At 48.9% G+C, this 21761-nt stretch overlaps 2 protein-coding genes and 1 long non-coding RNA gene across 3 annotated transcripts in view; 1 reads left to right on the plus strand and 2 right to left on the minus strand.

Moving 5' to 3' along the window:
* LOC114054567 (bile salt-activated lipase-like) overlaps positions 1-1381 on the minus strand; it is a 5141-nt gene extending 3760 nt beyond the window's left edge. The window contains exons 1-3 of the mRNA XM_027877868.1: positions 1148-1381; positions 471-621; positions 85-207 (exon numbers count right to left, since the gene is read on the minus strand). Coding sequence (XP_027733669.1) covers positions 85-207; positions 471-621; positions 1148-1213 — 340 coding nt within the window. The 5' untranslated portion in view covers positions 1214-1381. The remainder of the gene's footprint in view (positions 1-84; positions 208-470; positions 622-1147) is intronic.
* Positions 1382-9793: 8412 nt separating this feature from the next.
* LOC114073787 lies at positions 9794-15895 on the plus strand. Its single transcript, XR_003574394.1, has 3 exons — positions 9794-9804; positions 13949-13959; positions 15823-15895. It is a non-coding gene; the product is annotated as an uncharacterized LOC114073787 (long non-coding RNA).
* On the minus strand, positions 10190-21160 carry GFI1B (growth factor independent 1B transcriptional repressor). Its single transcript, XM_027911611.1, has 7 exons — positions 21050-21160; positions 16364-16492; positions 14724-14870; positions 13903-14162; positions 13516-13653; positions 12886-13051; positions 10190-12440 (listed from the first exon to the last, which is right to left on the minus strand). Exons 2-7 carry the CDS (start codon positions 16476-16478, stop codon positions 12262-12264), a joined length of 1005 nt encoding a protein of 334 aa, XP_027767412.1. The 5' UTR covers positions 16479-16492; positions 21050-21160; the 3' UTR covers positions 10190-12261.
* Positions 21161-21761: the final 601 nt, after the last annotated feature.

Raw genomic sequence — 21761 nt, forward strand, 5'->3', positions numbered from 1 at the left:
CTATGGGAATGTAACTGCTGAGAGCTGCTCCAGAATAATCTGGCAGCTGGGAATCTCCTGCCCAGGTCCCTGCCAAGCACATACCCTGTCTCCTGCCTTGAGGGATCCACATGTTCAGGTAGAGACAGTCCTCTTTCCCACGGACATCAGTCTGGGTGAGCGTCATCTGCATGCAGCGATTCTTGAATTCTGTTGCCTTCAGTATTCCTGAGAGGAGAGAGGGAAGACAGCATGTCCTAGTTAGGGACATCACTCAACTCCATCACATCAACTCCAACCACTGTTTTCAGTCTGTCTGTCCACCCATCCTTTGCTCTCTGAGTCCAGTGCAGAGGCAGAAAAGCCTCCTCAGCCACTGTGAGCGGTCTGAGGGAGTGACAAAGTGGGACCCTTTCCCATGTGAACTAGACAGAAGAGAGAGAAGCAAAAATAAAATCCCAAACCAAAGGCATTCAAAGGTTGGATCTTACCATCCCAGCCAGGATGAGGTTCAGGGTCTTGCAGAGTCTTTGGAGGGGCAGCAAAAGGGATGCCTCTGAAGATGTCGACGTAGCTCCCAAACAGTCCCAGTTTCTTACTCTCACCTTCCACAAAACCGCCCTCGGTGAGCACCACACCCAGCTACAGGGGGTACCACGGAGAAGAGACAATCCATTGCTCAGTTCCTCATGCCTTAGTCTTCCCAAGCCACCAGCACCCACACCTTGCCCTGGCCAGTCCCCCACACAGACCCACTCCCAGCCCGCCCTCCCCATCCGGGCCCTTGGAGCCCTGTGGGAAGCCCACGGGGAGGTGCCACTGGAGCTGTGCCCATGCAGATGTCCTGCAGGTGCCCTTTGGAGCAGACAGGCAGCAGCAATTCCTACACACTGCCAAAGATAAAGGGCAGAAGGAAAGGACCTTCAGCCCCCCGGGATAACCCCTCGGGTGTAAACCTGGCCAGACCTGGCACGGAACTGTGCAGGAACTCTTGGGAAAATGTCACTGAGAGCCTTTGCCATGTTGAGGGCAGGAAAACACTGTGCCCCAACTGCCAGGCCTGCAGGCCCTCTGTCAGGGATCCAGACTGGTGTAACAGGGGTTTGCTCACTCAGTCAGAAACAGGCAAAGTATTTTGCCAAGCCTGTAGAAGTGGTTTTGTACTTACAGTCGCAGCCCAGGCCACCCCGAGGTAGGAGCACAAGGCCAAGCACAGGATCCCCCAGCGAGCCATGGTGAGGGCACTCCTGAGGAGACAGTGCCCAGCTGGAGGCTGGTTTATATACAGTGAGGGGGGCAGGTGTGTCAATGCCACGGGCCAGCCTTGGCTCTGAGGAGCCTCCACACACTTGTCCTTCAGTATTCTGAGGCCAGTCTATGGCTGGGGTACAACTGGCACTGCTGTGTGAGAGCCCTGCAGGTGCTGCTTTTGTGGGCTGGGGGCCAAACTCCTCAGGTACCTTTTCTGTTTTCCACATGGCCATCACCGTGGTCAAACTGTACTTTCCACACACAGAGAAGCTTGGGAGTGGAACTTCTCCTCTGTTATTATTCTTTTGCTTCTCTGGTGTATTACCAGCCTGTTTGGGTTCTGACCTCACTCTTGGGAGGTTGTTGAGCTTGCTAGAGGGCTCATGAACCAGTAATTATGAAAATATAGACACCTGTTTATCCACAGGACTGTTGCACACTTTCTTCCAGGTCTGTACAGCAGCATCCAGTGGTTCGGTTGGGATTTCTCCACCATCAAAGTTCACGAAGATGGCATTGTGTGGGCAATGGGCCCTGCTGAGGACAATCAGGTTCTCACCAGACACCTGGGGGTTGTTGCATCCCTCCCTAAGGAGCAGGCAAAGGATCAGAGTTTCCTTCTGCCTGTGGCACACGTGGACTTGGGGCTGCCACTGGAATATGGGAAAATGGAGTTTGTGCTACAGATTTCAGAAGGGAAGGGATTCAGCTGAGTGACCAGTGGGTTGGTTTAACTGTGGCCCAACCTCCATATCAAGGGGCAAAGCAAGAGAGAAATGCAGTTAATTTTTTTTTTTCCCTTTTAAAAAGTGCAGATGAAGGACAACAGTGAGAAAATGAAAGATGTGTCTTGTGGGAGATCCCACAGATTGTTCTTCTGGCAAAACCTATCGGAGCTGGCAGGGCAGAGGCTGGGTGAGTGCGGGCACAGAACATGTGGCAGAAAGCTGGGCTCGTTGGCCCCTGTGCTGTGTGATGTGTGCTGGGAGAGGCAGTCCAGACCTGCAGTCTTCACCACATCATCAGGGCCCCTCACCTGGCAAATCCTCTCTTGTTCCAAATCAAGAGGGATAAAACAGAACAAGGCAGCAGCTTGGATGGGCGATGGCCCCCATCCCATCTCCGGCTGATGCAACCAACCTTCCCTCCATCCCCGAGCTCCCCATTTCCCATGGGTATCCAGCCAGGGTTTCCAGGGCATCCCCAGCACAGCTGAGCCCCCTGCCATGGAGTCGTTGAGTCAGGGTTGGTGGCACCTCTGTGTGTGTTTGTGTGTTGGTGTTACAGCTGCTGCTGTTCCTCTCGCTCATCCCAGCAGGGTGGGAACTGGGTGTGTTCATCCTGTCAGAGCTCTGGGATGGGGTAGAAACAGAACCAGCCCCAAATACCCAGGAGCCTTGAGGCAGCCTCCCTCCACAAAGCCGAGAGCCTGGCTTAAAAATTGTGATTAATAGGAAAAGAGCTGTATATTCACTGTTTTCAGCCTGAAGGGTGCAGCAGTACCACATTTTAATGGGATCGCAGAATATACCACGTTGTAAGTGATCTCCAGGGTCGTCTGGTCCAAACTTCCTTGGCAAGAGCATGGTCTAGACAAGACAGCCCAGCACCCTGCCCAGCTGAATCCTACATGTTAGGCAATCCACCACTTTCTAGGGGAGATTATTAGAGGGCCTGATTGCTCTCACTGTGAAAAATTGTTCTCTGGTATTCAACCAGAATCTCCCCAGAAGCAACCTGTACTCATTGCCCATCCTCTTTTCCACGTGATTCCATGTAAAAAAGGGAATCTCCATCTTTTCTGTAGCCACTCTTCAAATATTGGAACATGGAGATAAGAGTGGAGTAGAATTCCATTAGGGCAATATTACCTCTCCTATCTAAGGTCTGACTGAAGTTTCTTCTTCACTTCCTATTCTATAGACTGTGCACCATGAGCTGTTAAGCAGATCCTGTGTTTCCCCTCAGGAGTGGCTACAGCAGGGAACAAAAGGGCTGTGATACAAAAATATGACACAGTGGACAGAACTGCCAGAAGTTAAAACATTATTTCTAACTGCCCTCTGCTATGTCTCAGATACCAAGTGACTTGCAGATCTTTTTTTGTTCCCAGAAACAGTGATGTTCAAAGTGCTTCCAGACTATGGGAAGTCTTGGTTACAGAGAGCAGAAACTCCTTGTGAAAACAATTTGCTTAGTGGAACTTTGTTCCACTATAAACCAGAATGGACTATTCAGTTCTCATCATTACCAGTAAAAATTCCTATCAGCTCCATGCAATGCCCAGATAGTAGAGGGCAGAATATGCCTCATTTCCTTCCCCATTGTGTCCTCTTTTATCCTTAGCCATGCTTCACAGTGTAAAGGATCCAAACTACAACCCTTTTTTCACATTGTCATTGCCCTCCTCTGAAAAAAAAAAAAAAAAAAGCAAAAAAACACTCTCTTTCCCGGGCATTTTCATCCTTGGCTTGTGCAACTTCACCAGCTTTTATCTCCCTCCTCTGAGCCGCAGCTTTTCCCCGCTCACCTCCGTAATCTGACATTGTGATTTGTTCACTTGGGTGCTTGTTTTTCTCCCTGAAGAAGATTTGCTGAATCATTGGGGAGGAGGCAGGAGCTGCAGAGGCAGCTGGTGGCCAGTGATAAAACCACGGCCACACATCCAGCCCTCAGGGTTTGCACTTGACAGCCCTTCAGTTGAAGGCCTGAGTCACATTCCCTTCCGAGCTAAGATTGCTGGGGACTTTGGGATTGAGGAAGTGGGGATGAGGAGGTGGCACTTCTAAAGAAATATAAATTATTGTTCCTGATAACCACAAGGCTTGTGTTGTATCTCCTGCAAAACTTATGACGGCGCTGTGAGAACTTTCAGGCTGGGGGCTAAATCCTGCTGAGTGTTGGATGTTGTGCCCACTTCAGGGGGAACATAGGGTTAAGAAAATAGGAATTTGGCTTGGAACAGGTGAGGGAAGGAAGTGAGTTCTTCCAGACTTGCAGAAACGAGGTATACTGTGAGCAAAGATGTGCCAGGGCTCCGAGACAGTCACCTGCCTCTTTTTTGGAGACAGTGCACCAAATTCCACTGGTACAACTTATGCAGCTGCAACAGGTCTGAATTCTGCCCACTGCCTAACAGAGACATGAGCTGGGACCTAAAATGACTTGGTTCATTCTTTAGGTCTTTTACTCTCTCTCTCTATAACCTCGAGTTACATTCCCTCTCTTGGTTTCCTTGCAGTAGAACAGGGATAAGGTGTTGCCATTTTGAAATCTTTAGGCAGTGTGAGCTCTTGAAATGCAAGGTATCATTAGTCTTGCTGACTCTTGATTAGGTCTTCTGCTCTGTCAGCTCTGCCTTTACTGAAAACACTAAAAAATGAGGGTTTTTGCATATTTTTGTAAGTATGTTCCAGAATTCAGAAATAAAATCCTATCAATAGTAGGATACTATACCAATGATACTTTTCCTAAGATCAGAGTTTTAACTTGGGTTTTTCTACTTAGTTGTACTTCAAGGAGGTAAGATGGAAAGCTGGTTAACAAACCAGACTGAAAGTCCAGTTGACCTGAGTTCCATTTCTAGCTGTCCCTCTCCAACTTGGGCAAGTACTTTAAAGGGAACAATGCAGGCTGACAGATCCTGATGCAGAGACGTCGCTTTGATGCTTTATGGGCATCCTGTGTGACTTTCCAGTGAATTACTGCACATGTGGAGGAATTCTACCATGCTCTGATCTGCAGGTCTCAAAGCATGTCCATGTTTTTATCCTCTCTTTGCCAAAGGGAAAGCCTGAGACATAGAGAGGGGACAGCGAGTGGCTGAGATCAGTGACAGGTCAAAGCCAGGAACACAACCCTCCTTTGAGTTCTGAGTGTCATATGTAGGTTTCTCTATGATGCCACAGTATCAGAAAAGGCAGCTGCAGTTTCTGGACTCTCTTTTCCAGGTGCTGCCACACCTGGGTGCCCACTGAGCCTGATTGATTTACAGTCAAGCTATTCCAGGATGGATCTAAATAAGGAGCCGTGGCAGGGATGTCTGACTGACACACTGGTTCACCATGTCCACGCTCTCAGGATGGGGCCCTTTCAGGAACAGGAATGCTCTGTCATTTCTGACTTCCCCTTCCTCAGCTGAGACAAGAGATAACTTCTATTTTATAAAGAGTAGAAACCAGAGAACTTGACCACTGCCAAAAATCCCACCAAAGCCCCCAATATAGAGGAGCCTGGGATGTAAGATAAAGTCCTATTGCTTTAAAATTATTCGAGAGGAAGACAGAATCAATGGGGAAGGGTTTTAAACCCCTTATTCCTCAGGAGGAAGCCTTGAACCTCAGAGTTGCGTTGGCCAGTGCTGAATGTGACCGTTGCACTTCGGGCTTGCTGAGGGGCCTTTGAAGCACAGAGGAACTAAATGGCTTAGAGGTTGCTCACGATCTGGAGAACAGTAGATTGTGGGCTGGAACAGAATCAGCTGTGGGAAACTTGGCCTGAGAGTGGTGCAGAAGCCACAGGGGTGTGACTCATCTCATGTAACTTTAGATGCCTTCGGATACTCAGCTCCCTTTGTCCCCAGGGAGAGCAGTAGGTGCGTAGAAGGCAGAACTGCAGTCCTAGTTTAGGTATGTGCTTCAGGAGGAGCTGAATTGCTTCCTAGATATGTTACTTACCAAAAAGGGAGCCTTTGAGTCACTAGTTGCAACTGGAGATCTCCTGACCTACAGTGCTGCTGCAGGTTTCCTGCCTCATATCCCATGGAGAGCCTGGGACAGCACTTGAACCAGGCAGCCAAGGGTGAACACACCCTCCCAGCACAGGCCCAGGGCTGGCACTGGGGTCAGCTCTCAGTAAAATAGGCAGGATTCAAGACACCAGTTTGAACCAGAAGTGGGTGGGATGCAGGATGATGGCTGTCCATTTGGTCTGGATGAGCAGTGACCTGATAACAGGTGTGATGGGCTGAAGAAACACGTGTGTTGAAGCTGCTGATGTGACTCTGGTTCTATCCTGCATGGCCCAACCTCATCAGGGCAACCTGCAGGAATCTCTTAGTACCTCCCTGCCATGGCTGGGGTACATGGACAGGGAGCTTGCACAGGTCCAAGGGAGCTCATCCAAGCACAGGAGATCTTCAGCTTTACTGATCTGGTTTTTGCTGCCCTAGGAGTAGATATGAAGTGGTATTTGCTGGCCCATGCTCTTGCAGCTCAGATGAGAATGGTCAGGTTTTACCCTCTTCTATTCATTCAGGGGTTTTAACTATTTTTCAGAAACAGAGCAATTATCTGTACACCAACCCTTAGTGACCAGTGGAATTCCCACGTGGTAGATCCCCCTCCCAAACTCAAGGAGAGCAGCATGGAGGAGAAGTGCTGCTCTGGGCACTGAAGAGGAGCAGCTTGCTCAGCAAGCATCTGGATTGTTTGTTGCAAATCTGACTCTCCTCCTGGGCGATGCTCCCAAGAAAACCTACCCCCCTCACTCCCCCAGCCCCCACTGGTGACATCTGCAGCTCTCCTGCTGCACTTCCCGGGTTATTTGCATGGATGGGGGCTCCCTGCCCATGCCTGGGTGGCAGAAGCGAAGGGCTGACAGGCCTTTCCTGCCAATCTGTCTGTTGTTCAGACGAAGTGGTTGGAAAGTGCTCACTCTCCAGTTCCCTCTTTGGCTCAGGCACTCTGATAAGGCCTGGGCTGTCCTATCTTGCCCTGGGAGCTGTTCCTCCTCCCTAACAGGCTCTCTGCCCCGGCTGACAGTTAGCAGCCGGCAGTGCTTGATAAACTTATCAGACCAAAGCTGAGCTCAGAGCAGAACTCAGCTCCTCCCCAGCCTCAGATTTCCCCACTCCTGGGGACTCTCTGCTCTCTGCCTGCCTTGCTGTCTGGTGCAGTGGACACCAACCACCCTCAGGCCAACAGGTCAAATCAGCCCCAGGACCAGATTGAGAAGTGCTCGTGTTGAAGCAACACATTTAAAATGAGAGCTCCAAGAGGGATGTTTAGAGTATCCATATTCACCTCTGTCTCTCTCCCTGAAATAATATTCACCAGTGGAATTCATGTCTGGCTTATCCTCTCTGAGGTTGCTGCTTGCCCTGTTCCTCTGCTCGTCTGGAGCTGAGTGGTTTTAATGCAGGTTCTCACTGTGCCTGTTGGAGGATTTCTAAGCCATGGAGTTGGGGTGCTTTGCTGAATTAAGTTTCTATCACTCGTTATCACCGTCACACTCGGGTGTCCCAGCCCAGATCAAGCTCCATTGTGCGAGGTGCTGGATGTGGAAGATAAGGAGGGGCAGTCTCCTTCCTGATATCTCACTGTTGAAATAAACAAGTGAAATGAAGGGGAGAGGGGGAATTATTATCCTCCTCTCACAGATGTGGAGCTTCTGAGAGCTCCACAGTGTGCTGGACAACTTCAGAAATCCAGTGCTCGTGTCTTGCCCGAAGTCACACAGGAAACGTGTGGCACATCTCAAGTCTCAGTTTGGAGTTGCAGCCTCAAAACCAGTGTGTGTGTCCATGGGGACTGTCAGCTGTAAGATGGTGGGTCAGGATCTGTGTTTTCTTAGGTCTTACCCAGCACAGAGATCCATTCCCAGGTCAGGCCCTTAACGGCAGGCAGGAACACTTCCCTGCACAAGGAAACGTGTGTGTGCAGCTATTTCTGGGAGATTGCCTAGTGCCTTCAGGTTTCTCCCTGTGTGCTGTGCTGACGGGCTGGAATTAACCTGCTGATGTGTCTCCATCACCTCCAACTGGGGGAACAACCTGCTGTGAGGACAAGGGACTCTGCTCTTATCTTTCTTTCACTGAAAACACTTTCTCCTGAAGTCTAAGGCGGGAAACAACTTGGCTCAACAAATAACCTTTTTCCCCCAACAGAACCTATACCCAGCTGGAGTCTTATTTTTCCCTGTCCTTCCTCTCAGTTCTTTTAAGGCCTTCTCTAAACCATTGCCTTCAGGTTTTTGCCTTCTCCAGGATTCCACTCCATGAGGTTGATACAACCTGAAAATAAGCTCCAGCCTAACGCTGTGCTAGCTGGGAACACACCTCTGCTTCCTGCAGGTGTCCCGTGGCTCTGCCTTCATTAGGAGGAGAAAGATGCACCCTGTGTCCAAACTCAAATCCACCTCTGATCATAGATCTTCTGGGCTGCTGCTCTCAGGGCCTGAAGGCTGTCTGGAAGATGCAGAGACACCTCTCTCCTCCTGCCAGATGCCCGAGGTTATTGCTTTGCATGTGCCTCATTTGCTAAACAAAACAGCCCAAAGACCAGGATTTTCAATAAAGGGAAGAAGGTGTGAAGAGCGCTAGGGAAGTGCAGGATACAGGGTGGGCTCAGGCTGGGAGTGAGGCAAAAACAATCAGCTCTTTCTTCAGCCACAAAGATTAGTTGAGATTTTGCTTTTTGTTATCTGTTTCCTTGATTGACTGACCAGAATGTTTTTGATGTGAGGGGAGATGGTGAGAAAGGGGTTGTATCAGAGTGGTCGGAACTGAGCAGGATTTGTGCGTTTGGAGAGCAAGGCCATGTGTGTTTGGAGTTGGTAACATCCATGCCCTGATCCTGACTGGTGCTGGGCATCCCTGGGTAGCCACTGTGTGGATTCAGGAGCTCCAAGGATCAGGGCAGCCCTTTGCCCACTCCATGTTGTGTTGGCAGTGGAAGGCTCTCCCCTAGCCTGGTGTGGTGAGGTTTGGGTAATGCCAGATCTGCTTCCTCGCTCCTTCACCTGCATTCCAGAGCTTCAGGAGTGCAGGTGTTCAAAGCCTACAAAAGAACTGTTTGCTCCAGAGCAGAGTCAGACTGGATCCCTCCATCCTCTTCCTCAGGAGATGGCTCTCCTTGATCAGGGATCGCAGTGAACAAGGGGCTGTGGGCTCTGCCTTGTTTTTCCTTTGGGCTGGTGGCACCCCTAGGCCTAAAGGAAGGTCAGGGCTGAGGCAGCATTACCTGGTGACCTGAAAGTGGCACCTTTTTACTCAAGAGGAAGAAACTGTAGTGTCTTATTGGGAAAACGCTGCAAGTTAATTCCCTCTCCTCCTCCTCCCTTCTCGGGTCACCTCCTGGCTCTGGCTGTGCTGTCTGGCTGGTGCCTTTGCCAGCTGGACTCCATCCACAGCCTGTGCTTCTGGAGATACGCTCCCAGTGCCTGTGGGAGGGGGCCAGCCTGGATCCCCTGCACTGCTCTGCCCACAGATGTGTTTTCCTGAGCACAGCACAGCCTTCAGCCACCCCACTCTGCTCCTCCACTTGTTGCCCATCCATCTAAAGCAGTCCCTGCCTGTCCTGGGATGTGCTCGCCAGGCTCCTCACAAATACCAGGCTGAGGCTGACGCTGCCTCCTCCAGTGTAGCTGCTCTTCAGGAATCTCTGGATAGCTCAGGAGAGAAGCTCCCAGCTGTCCCATTGAAGGGTTTTGCTCCTCTGTATCATGGAAACCAAAGATAGGGATGGATATCTGAGGGATGCTCCAGCCCTCCTTCCACAGGCTCCAAAGAACCAGCTGCCTGGTTCTGTTTTGTGCCTGCTCTTGCAGGCACTCTTGCCATAGTGCTGGTTGGTGGTGTGTGCCAGCACTTGCCTCCAGAATGGCCAAAACTGGGGAGCTTCACATGAGTCAGACACACCTGCTGTCCCCAGGACACACACGAGGAAGTCTGTGCTGGTGTGTCAGTGTGGTTTGGGGCTGGGGGGTATTTGCTCCTGAGCAGCTGACACACTCTTTAAACATTTCTCTTTGCAGGTTTGTGGAGGACAAGGGGAACAACAAGCACTGACGGCATTTTGAGCAGTGGTTTTAATAAGCTGAAATGACTTTACCTTGAGCAAGGCTTGTGCATGTGTGAGAGTATTCCCCTGTGTTTGTGTGTGTGTGTCCCTGTGCCACAGCCAGGACCAGCTCCATCACAGGTCAAACACCTTCCCCAGAGGCCCTGCCCTGCCCAGGTTCTGGCACGACTCAGGAAAGGACAGCAGAGATTTACTGGGGGTTTGGTGGTACCCTCTGGACACACATTCCTGTGTATCTGGGGTGCTCCTCCTGCTCTGGAGAGCTGACTCTGGCCTGTGTGGGACTCTGCACCAGTCTGTCTCCAGGGATGAAAACATCTCCCTGATGGCAGCTCTGTTCTGCGTGTGAATTTCCATCTTTATTTCCCCTCAAACCATATGATACAGTACACTCTGCTCTTTCCTCTCTCATTTTCCAGCCCATCCCCAACTCCTGCGTCTCCAGAGCCGAGTATGAGCCGTTCTTGAAATGGGTGTTTTGAACATGAAATGCACTCTGTTAGCCCAGTTACTGAGAGGGAACAGATTTATCAGATAAATCCCAGCAGGCCTCTACACGTTGTCACTGTCTGGTACAGAGCAATAAAAATATACATTACAATAAGTATAAATACATATTTACAGTGTACAAGTAAAGCCAAGAGTACAGACTCTGTTTTGAGCTTCCAGAATGCATATTAATAACTAACAGCTCAGGCACAGCATAAAACAAGGGCAAGTGCATTTTAGGTCTTAGGAGAATAACTTTGGATTTACAGCAGTGTAACTGAGGGCAGGACAGACAACTCTTCTCTCCTGGCAATGCATGAATTTTCCACTTGGACCATTTGTCTTTGCCCACTGTGGCAGCCTTCCCTCATAAACCTTTGGAGTGAAATTGTGGTTTGTGCCACAGCCCATTCCCAGGGTAATTCCCACTGGTGTCATTGTCCAAGGCCGTGTGTTCAGGGATGTAGTTATGGAGTGGGCTGTGTGCTGCTACAGTGCCCTGCTTAAGTGGAAGCACTTGCCTTATTTGTGTTACAATAATACTTTGTCCTTCCTTTTAAGAACTCAGGGGACTCCACAAACCTGAGAGAACGACCCCACGTCACCAGGAAGGGGGGGAGAAACAAAAGCCCAGTGCAGTGACTTGCCAAAGGTCAGAGAGGTAGAATATAGCAGAGCTTGGAGTGGAACTGGTTCTTTACTTGTTCCAGAGCTTTGCTTCACCCCCTGGACCTGAAAGGAGGAGGAAATGCCACTGCTCTGTTTGTATAATATTTGTAAGGTACTTGAATACTCTGCCAGCGTGTAAAGGCTCAGCCACTTCCTCCTTCAAGAGGGGCTGGAAAACAGGACTCTGGCCCTTGGCATCGATATCCAAGGGCCAATCCTGACCATGCAGTGACCCAGGACTGCCCAGGACAGCTCCAAGTTGGTATGCACTGAAATGTTGTGGGACATACCAGAGCCCAGATTCCAAGAGCAGCCAGACTCTCCCATGGTACCAAGACATGGGGCTCATGCCTGGTGCTGTGGCATGGCCCTTCCTGGAGCTTGCTTGCTTGCCACCAAGCCAGGGATCTCTGCAGCATGGTGTGTCTGAGGAATGTATTTGGAGACCCCTGTTATCAGCTAGGGATAGGAGCTGTTTCTTCAGTATTTTCCTCCCACTCCAAGCTAAAAATACAGCACAGTTAACTTGTCATTTGATCACAGTAAATGCTCTGCTGAAAGAAATGACTTTAGGTGTCTGTTGGCAGAATTTATGGCCTGGGCAAGTCTCTGCAGAAGCCCTGTCCAGGCTGAACACAGCTCACTGAACGCAGTCTATTTGCATGACCTGGCCTTATCTTCCCAGCCATCGGAGCAGGACTGGCTTGGCACAGGTTGTGGCTCCCACTGACCCAGGAGTTCCCAGCTCACTGCTGGGCAGCCTGAAAGAACTGGATTCTGCACATGTTGTCAGTGCAGAGTAACAGTGACCTTGGAATTTCTCTGGATTTGCACTTGAGCAGGTAATGTCAGATCTGGGCTGGTACCTGTTGTTGTTGAAAAGTAAGGACCCTCCCCGTCTCCCTGGATTTCTTTGGGATGTGCAAGGCCCTGGGGTGCCAAGCACCAAAGCCAATGACGTGACTTTGCCAGTCCCCAGGAGAACACAGGATGCCATATGAGTCCCACACCGGATGGAGATGCTGGGGACAATCTACAGTGGGAGCTCCAGCAAACACCTGGAGCCCCTCCCTCACTTGAGGCTGTGCTGGGTCTCCCGGTGCCTCCGCAGGTCCACCTTGCGCTGGAAGCCCTTGGCGCAGAGCTCGCAGCTGAAGGGTTTGAACCCGGTGTGTTTGCGGCTGTGGGTGATAAGGTTGGAGCTCTGGCTGAAGGCTTTGCCACACACCTGGCATTTGTGGGGCTTCTCACCTGCAGGGGCACAGAAAATGGTGAAAAAAACACACTTTAACAGGTGAGAGAAAGGAGGTAGAAATGGCCTTCAGCAGACTCAGACCTGACTGGCTGTGCTTGGGCACCAGGGTGCTGCCAGCCCAGCCGTCCTGGGCACACTTCTGGATTGTGAGGGTGGGAAGAGCCAGAGGCAGCCCTCTCCAGCTGGCTGATCTGTGCCCTGCCTGCATCCAGGGCTGGGGACAACCATGTCATGTACCAGAGGCTGGTCAATGAGCACCTCCTTGTCACACAGAGGAGGATGTGCATCCCAGGGATGCTGTGACCTCCTGCCACCTTACCACACAGGGAATGACGACTTTCCAGTGCCTCTGGACTTAACCCTGCTCCAACACTGCTGTGTCTGGTGACTATGTGTGTGCTCCAATCTCAGTTTGCCCACTGGGGATATTCTGTTTCTCACCAGTGTGGATGTAAGTGTGTTTCTTCATATCCGACTTCTGGTGGAAGCGTTTGCCACAGTACTGGCAGGGATAGGGCCGTGTGTCCGAATGGATCAGCAGATGAGTGGAGAGGGTGGAGGAACGTTTGAATGTCTTCCCACACATCTTGCACTCAAAGCTTCTTTCCTGTTGGGGAAGGAAAATCATGGGATGTCTGAGGCTGCAAGACATGTGACAAGAGCTTGAAGAGTGAGGAGAATAGTAGATTTGATAAGCAAATCTCCTTGGCTCCTGGACTGACATGCTGGGAGCAGCACAAAGGGAATGCAGGAGGGTTACTTATGGAAATGGATTGCATCTTGTGATCCAAACTCCTGCACCCTTTAGGAGGAGGTGAGGCACAGAAGAACAAGCAGTAACGATCCTCCCCTCCCATCCAAGGAATTCTCCAGGGCAGTCTGAGATTTGTGAGGCCAAGATCTACGATCTGTGGTCCTCAGAGCTCCCGCTGTTGTCACCGGGTGCCACAGGAAAGGCACCTCGTTTGTAACCGAGGAAATGTCACTTCCTCTGTGATGGATTAAGCAACAGCCAAGGTCCGAGCCCTCATGAGCTCTGGACAGCTGGCTCTCTGGACACCTCCTGCCCACCTGGGAGTGGATGTTGGTATGCTGCTCCAGGCTCACAGCGTGCCCAAAGGTTTTGCCACACACTTCACAAGCAAAGGGCCGGGTCCCACTGTGAGACCTTCGGACGTGGACCTCCAGTCCGTGGGGAGTGGAGAAAACCTGCAAAACAAAATGCCAGGGATCATTTTTGGCATGAGGTGGCTGTGTCTCCACCTCTATTTTCAATTCCTTCTCTTTATTTGATTTTTTTCCCCTCTTGTGGACCACGTGACCTGCATCACTCCCAGTACTTGCTCCCCTGACTAGGGGACCTGTTTTGAGCCACCTGTTGCGTTTTGGCGTGACCCAACATTCAGTGAAAATCCCTGCAGGCCCTCCCCATCCCCGAGGTTCTCCTGTGGCACACACCTTGTTGCACTTCAGGCAGTGGAAGGTCTCCATGTCTGAGGAATAGTGCATGCTGTAGTCCAGGGGAGGCTCGGAGCTTGGCAGGAGGTGGCTGCCATACAGGCTAACAGGGTGCTCCAGCAGGGCTGACTGCATGGTGGAGGACATCTGCTGGTAGCTGTATGGCACGTGGAAAGCATCCCAAGAGAAGCCTGTTTTGTAGAAGGCGGGGGTGGCTGTGTTGGTGCAGTCCTTGATCTGCAGAGCTGGGATGGGCATCTCTGAGTTTGCAGAAGAAAGGGAGAAGTGAGTGTCACACCACTGCCTGAACTTGGGCACCAGTAAAAAAGTTCCCCAGCTGCCATTTCTCCACTGAATGCCTTGCCTGACCTTGGACCTGGAGTTCCAGCTGGCAGCTCCTCAATTCAAATCCCAATTCCCCATGAAAAGTTCCTGTTGTGACTTTATTCCCATCTGAGGAAACTTTATGGCAAAGAATGCCATGGAAATGTTATGGCTAAAGGAATATTAAGCCTCCTGCTATCCCTGCTTCATGGAGTGTTTGAACAACAGATGGACACCTGCCTTGACCACAGAGCACAGAACTGCACTGGCATGGGGAGGTTCACCCATTGGGAATCACCCTTCAGGGAGATGCTGATCAAGACCAGAATTGTAAAGGGAAGTACAGAATGCTCCCCATGAGCTCTGCCTGGGACAAGTTTGACCATTGATGTTAAAGTAAGAGCTGCCATTTACTGAAAATCTGGGCCCAGCTTTAGGGGCTCCATAAGCCAGCCCAGCCCTGACCTCGTTTGCAGTTGTGGTTTTGGGAAGCAGACCTTGAGCTGAAGGGCCTGGCAGCATCCTGCTCAGGTACTGGACAGGGACACTTTCTTCCTTCAGTTCAGGTGGGTCCTTTTCTTGTTTTGGAACCACACATTCCAGGTCCTGTTTCTTGATGTCCTCTGGTGTCCTGTCTGCCGGGGCTGTAACACAGAGCAGGGTCACAGGTGGTTCTGGTTGTTACAAGGAGAGTCTGTTCAGGTGAGTTTTGCACTCCTGTATGAACTCGTGCTTGGATACAGGAGCCTGTGCTCAATGCCCTGGATAAGTGCAGAGTGGTGCAATCAGCAGGGCAATCAAAGCCTGTCCATTGCAAAGGGAAATTCCAAGCAGGATGAGACTGGCAAGGTAGAGGGGGGCAGGATGAGATGGCAGGACACTTGATATCCTCTACAGTGAGAGCAGATTAACACTAGAAGGCCATATATCTGTAAGAACAATTTCCCTATTTAAAACCATTTCCATTTGCGTGGGTAACTAACAATCACTAACTTATTAACCTCCCCACCCCTCTCCTAAGAGAGCTGGGTATTGTTAACCTGGATTTATGGACAGCCAAGTAGGGAAGCAGAGAGGGGAGGTAACTGCTTATGCAGTTGCAAAGACTACTGAGCCTCACTTTCTTCTGCCCACACTCCCATTTCTTCATGTTGTCCCAGTCCTTTAAGAGACCAACCAGCACTTTTTAGAAAACAGATTTTGTTGTAAGAATCTAAAATGGACAGAGGTTCAACATATGTGCCTCCTTTATGCTGGAGATGGGACAGGTCTGCATTTATCTGCCATCAAACCCCTCCAGTGCACCAAACAGACATAACCAATAGTCAAAATATGATGGCAGGAACTGAAATTAAAATGTCACCTCCTTTCCTTTTTATCAAACTTATCACAGGGTTGGACTCGAATTTGATAGCCAGGGCTAGAACAAAGAGTAAGTTGATCCTAGATTTGAATAAAGAAAATTTGAATGGTGCCTGAAGGAAGAAGATAATTGGCCCAGCCCTGCCACGGCTGGGATGGCTGTGGGAGAGTGGGAACAGGAGCAGAGGGAGGGCAGCAGGCAGAGGCAGAGGCTGTGTTGGTTGATGTTAATAGAGAGCAGCTGGCCCTTCACCTGGGAGTGTGTAGGACTCCTCACAAGCAGTGTTAGGGTATCCCTATATTTTCTCACTCAGGCTATTGCCTTCCTTGCAAACCATCAGGAAGAGGTGGTAACATACTGAGGTGGAGAGGGTGTAGTCCAGAGAGAATGTGGGCACTGAACATGGGAAGCTGGAGATGGAGGTGGCAGAGTTGTGAAGAGTTTGCAGAAGACTGACAACCTCTTTGCCCAGCTGTTAGAAATTGGCCTTCTACCCCAAATGTGACCAACTCCACACAGCAATCTTACATCTCAAATCTCCCCAGCAACTGAGCAAGGAACAAAGGGAGGATCTAAATTTGGGGTTGTGGATTTGGCATGGAGAGCAGACACACAGCAAGGGATCGGTTTGTCCTCAGACTGACGTGCCCGTGTGGAGGCCCTTTGATGCTCTCCAGCTCACTCACCCCACTCCTTTAGTTGCCTATTCAATGATTGGTTTGCTTTGTTCTTATTTGGTGTGTTCTTACAAGCCCAGTGGAGGGACTGACTCACCAGTGAAGGCAGAGGTCACTGGGCCCCACGTGAGTGCAGGCAGGTCATCTTCCACAAAGCGGTGCTGGTGGTAGGTATGAGCCTTTTTGCTCTTCACCAAAAAGGAACGTGGCATTTTCCATTCACTCTCTGGGCAGAAACACAGAAAAGCAGCAGGTAAATCTCTGTGGCTTAGGGAGCAGTTTCCCATTTGTTCCCCCAGCACAGCAGCTCTGTAAGCAGCAGCGATGAGGATTAAAACTTGTGGTAGGAGATGAAGAGACCACCTTGAAGGTCCCTCCTGACAGCTGAGAAGCAGGGAGGGGTTGGATGGGTTTAGGTGTGTGGTGGATCTCAGCTCTGGGGAGAACACAGAGCTGTGGAAGGGGCTAAATGAAAAACTTACTGCAAGGTGGTCTCTGACACTGTAAAAATTACACTTCACCATCTACCCCGGGTTGAGGCAAAGGATTACCCCAATCTTGATGTTGTATGTGGAAAAACAGAGACAGGCTGTGTACAGACCAAAACTACCTGTGGCAGACATAGTGGAAGTCAGGATCTATCTCTTGTAGCTCCCTGCTCTGGCCACAGGACGTGGTGCCTCTTTGATCTTACCCTCCATGAGAGGACACAGTGGGAACCACGGTTTGGAGATCCCCCTTGGAGAAAGGGCCTGGCTGAGCATTTGTACTGCACCTGGAAGAGCCCAGGACCTGGGCTCTTCTGTGAAATTGCTACAGAAACACTAATTACAGAAACAACACCAATAACAGGAGAGAGACAGCAGAAAATCCATGATGTGTGTGTGGGGGGGTCTCCTTGTCGAGTAGCTTGAGTGGTTTGTGTTCTGGCTGACAAAGAGCAGTGGGGCAGAGGCAGAGAAGGAGGGCTGGTGAGAGGTTACCTTTTGGACCCGACTCAAACATTGCAGACCGTTGAAATGGCGGGTGAGGGACAAACATAAAATGCTGAAATTTAATCACACAAAATTCTCTTGCAATGCATCTGTTATCTGGGCTATCCAGAACCCAGCCCGCCCTGTGCCCGCTCCCCAGGCCTGGTAACTGCTCTCCTGGAGGCAGAGTGACAACAGGAGCAATGTTGTGTGCAGCAGTATCAGCTGGTGCCTTATTTGCATGTGTATTTGCATTTTCCCTCGTAATTGTTTGGGATAGTGACACTGAAAACAAATCTTGCCATAATTCATATGAAGAGTCAGCAGTGACTCCTCTCTTCAGAAAGAGGACAAAGCAGTGTTGAGGAAGAACCACAGGTAGAACTTTGAGGGAAGGGACACTTGAGAGAAGGGACACTGCTCTCTCTACTGAGGTTCATTCTAAGTGTTGTAAAGAGTCTCTGCCCAGTGAAGAGCTGCAGGCACAGAAATAGCTCCAGGAGTGTCCTGCATCCTGCAGTGGGTATAACCCTTCAGCAGCTCTGCTTGGCTCGTGCCACTCACATTCCAGAGCAGAGCTCAGAGGATCAGCCCCAGGTGAGGTGCCTGTGCAAGGAGCCACACTCTGCTTTATGGACATTACAGTGCCCCAAGGTGAAATCCTGCCACAAACCCTTTATACATGGAATTCCCACTCCTGTCAGAGGGATTTCCCATGTGGTGGGGCAGGACTGTGCCCACAATGGAGGGTATTCATACCAGAAAGCTTTAGACATTGGGTTCCTCTGCCTGAATTAACCAGTTAATTTCTCGGAGCTTCCTCACAGGAGGAAGAGGCTCTGGCAGCAGGAAACTCTGAATGTAGGGGACACCCTGCATCCAGCAGTGCTGCTGGAAGAGTCACTCTCCCTCCCTCCAGCTGGAGAATCCTCTGGCAGTCTCTGGACAGCTTAGCCAGGTAAATCAGAGGGTTGGAGGTGAGTGGCTCAAGCATTGCAGTGTTTTGTGCCAGTGCCCACACGCCAAGCCCACGACAGCCCCGCTTTGCTGGTGGTGGTTGGAAGCAGAGGCACATGAATCAGCAGGACTTTTCTGGATGTGTTTGCCCCAGCATATGGAAAAGTCAAATTTGATCAGGGTTGTGACTGCTGAGAAGGGCCTGTGCTGAGCTTTAGTGGACTGAACGTTGCAAAAGGAAGTTACCTTCCCCCACCCCATTTTAGAGGAAAAAAAAAAACAAAACAAAACAGGAACTGGGAGCCCAAAGCAGAGTTAATTAACAACTGCACTGCTCTGTGTTTGTGATGCGCACAACCAGGTTAGAGGAAATCTACAGGCAGAGATTGTGAGAGGAAGAAGTACTGTCTTTCCTTGAAACTCCAGATTACCAGTAGCAAGTGATCACCTGCTCCTAAAGGCCAACTGCATTCCCAGGGGAAAGCAATTCTGTGGACAACAGATCCCACCACGTCCCAGAGTCAGTGAAGCCTCCAACAGAATTTGGCTTCAGCCTTTTGCTGAACATTACACTTTATTATTATGGAGGCTGTTCTTTTCAGCCCCTGTGGCACCAGTTTCTACCTGGACTGGCAAGTGCACAGAAGAGATCATTGCTTGGGCAGATGCTCCCAACCAGAATGGAAGAGTCCTGGCTGTTTTTTAAAACTCAGTATAGGATATAAAGCCAGTAGCCAGCTACAATTGAGATTCTTATTTGCTTGCCATTCATGCAGCGGTATAATGATGTTATAACGTGCCCTGAGGAAAGGACAGCAGGACTCAAGGGAAAAAAAGCTGCCTCACTATTTTGGGAACCTCACCTGAAGCACTTTAGAAAGGTTTCTTTTCACAGTTATAAATTACTCAGATCTGAAAGCAGACCCAGCATTTGTGTGTCCCCCCCCCGTGTTCAAACCCCAAACTCCCTCATCCTCAGCGATGCTCTCTGGGGATTTTTGCAGAGTATTCCACATAAATCTCTAATGTGATACTGAAACTCTGCAAAGGGGGAAAGAACCAAATGAAAAGGGTTTGGTTCTTAATTTAAGGGGTGGTTTCTGACTCCAGGATCCGAATTTCACCGGATTCCTCATGAAGCTCCATCTCCCACTTGGTTACACATCAGCTCCGAGCGCCTGAACCCACAGGACTGAGTCCTTTGATATCACTTAGAAAGGTTAATATTAATATTAATATTCTCACTGAATTAGATTGTGGAGCCCTCAGTGGAGAGAGGTGTTTGCAGGATTGTGCCACACTGAATCAGGGACCCAGCACGCAGCAAAAGTTTCGTTCTAAAGCCCAACTTGCATTTTTTTTTGTAAATTCAAGTAATTCCATTTTCAGATTTACAAGGTAATTGTAGAGATTAAACACTTTGACTCACTACACTCGGCAGAAACACTTAATTTTAACTAGCCACTGATACGTATCTTCACATAAGCTGATGGGTGAATAAAGTTTTAGGCTAAAAGAGACATTTCCTTTCCATTACTTAACTTATATCTTAATATTGCTTCTTTTTCTGTTCTTTCTGGCAAAAATACAGAATTGTTTGTCTTTAAAAAGACTATTTTTTGCAGGAAAAAAAAGTACAAACCAAAATACGAGGTGTCTGACACTTTTAAGAGTCCAAATCAAATAAAATAAGAAATTATTAAAAAAAAAAAAGAAGAAGAAGAAGAAAGAGGTTTTAAGGACTCCTGACTCTTTAAATATAAAGCCAAATTTGAAAGAATTTCAGTTTTTTACAAAATTAATCATGTTTTCACTAGTCCATCCTTGCAGTGTAGAATGTACTTGGGGCAAGTCATTTGAATGTGGCTTTTTTGAGAGTGGAAAAATGAACGGGAGATTTTTAACTCCTGTGGTGAGACTGGATAAATGGACATTATGGCAGGGGTAGCAAATTATAGTGGGAACAGAAATGCTGGTATATCTGCAGCAGCTGGAAAAAAAAAATGTTCAGACTATAATGGCATCATTTGTTCTTTAGGAACCTCCTGTAGCTCCCGGTGCTGTTGGGCTTTAAGAAACTTTGCCAGGGATAGATGGAGTTATACAGTGCAATCTAATAAATTCTACACCCCTTTAATGTATAGATGCTCTTAATGAACTTGCAAATCATTTGCTCTCCTGCTTAATGTATTGAATCAATCTGGTGGTATGTGAGAAGCGCCTATAAATAGCTAATGCCATATGCTAAAAATTGTTACACTGATCAGCCTCTACTTCAAAAGGACAGAAAATTAATAAAAAGGAGATTTGAAGCAAAGGTTCTGAACAGGAGAGGCTGAATTGTCATCTGGAGAGACTGGCACAGGTGATGTGAGCAGAGGTGTGCTGCTCTCTGAATTTAAAGGTCTGGCCCCGCAAAAGAGCAATTAAAAGGGAAAACACAGTTTGCCCCTTCCTCAATGGCAAAGTACAAAACTCTGCATCCAGAAACTGCTCCTGCTGATGGAGCCTGCTGGGACTCAGGTGCCTGAGACCACTGTCACATCCCTGGCATTCTGTTCTACTCACATGTGAGCACACTGTCACATGTGAGAGTGAAGTGTGTGGCCCAGCATTTTAAGAGGTTTGTATGGTACGTAATTTTAAAAGGTTTAATTCAAAGGAGTCAGGTGAACTGTTGCCATAAAAGAATCCTCAGGACAAGCGTGGAACATGTCCCATATTTGCAAACAAAAGCAAAGAAGAAAGAAAGAAAGAAAGAAAGAAAAAAGAAAAAAAGCTTAGAAAAAAAAGTATCCGAGAAATGAGGAGAACAATCAAAATAAAAGTGGTTGAAAGAATAAATCAATCACCTGTTTGGGGGACTTTGCTTTACTGGATTCGCCTTGAAATCTCCCCAGACCAGCGGGACGTCGCCTTCTCTCAGGACTCCTCTTCCACTTTTTCTCTTGCTTGCAGTCTGCTGAAATAGATACTTCTCCTTTTTTTTTTTTTTTCTCTCTTTTTTTTTTTTTTTTTTTTTTTTTTTTTTTTTTTTTTTGCCCCTGTTCCCCTCCCTGATTTTTCAATCAGATTATTTGTGTCAAAATCTGGCGGTGAAGAAACAGCCAATGGAGAAGCAGAGCCCAGAAAGTATTTGCTTATCAAAACTTTCCAGGACTTTGAAAACTTGAAGAGAATTCACGGTGCCCAAGCTCGGAGCCCTGGGGGCAGCACCCTCCACTTCCAGGGGCAGCTTCTCCTCCTTCTGTCATATTGACAAAGAGCATGACACGGGGAAATAATGCACCAAGCAGGCATTTATTTTGGTTTTTCTTTCTTTTTTTTTCTTTTTTAAAAAAAGCCCTTAAAAACCTGTATTTTTACACACATTCATCGCCACATCATATCTTTCACAAACAGACACACCATCTGTCTCACACACACACACACACATTCACTCACTCACTCACATACTTCGGGCTCATAAACAAAACCATCGAGCACATATGCACAGAATTATTTTATTCCAGAATGGATCTTTTATCTCTCCAATTTCCAAGGAGAAAGGAACAAATACTTGCA

The sequence above is a fragment of the Empidonax traillii genome, unplaced genomic scaffold, assembly GCF_003031625.1.
Source record: "Empidonax traillii isolate 1590-97213 ecotype Southwest subspecies unplaced genomic scaffold, ASM303162v1 scaffold34:size3740991, whole genome shotgun sequence".
NCBI lineage: Eukaryota > Metazoa > Chordata > Aves > Passeriformes > Tyrannidae > Empidonax > Empidonax traillii.

Bases quoted from the DNA above. Each gene is read 5' to 3' on its own strand.
- GFI1B (XM_027911611.1), bottom strand. From the start codon at position 16,478: ATGCCACGTTCCTTTTTGGTGAAGAGCAAAAAGGCTCATACCTACCAC. The intron at 14,163-14,723 runs GTCTGCTTCCCA...CTGCAAACTCAG, and splicing joins GCCAGGCCCTTCAGCTCAAG to AGATGCCCATCCCAGCTCTG. The intron at 12,441-12,885 runs GTGAGAAACAGA...GTGCCCCTGCAG, and splicing joins ACACACTTACATCCACACTG to GTGAGAAGCCCCACAAATGC.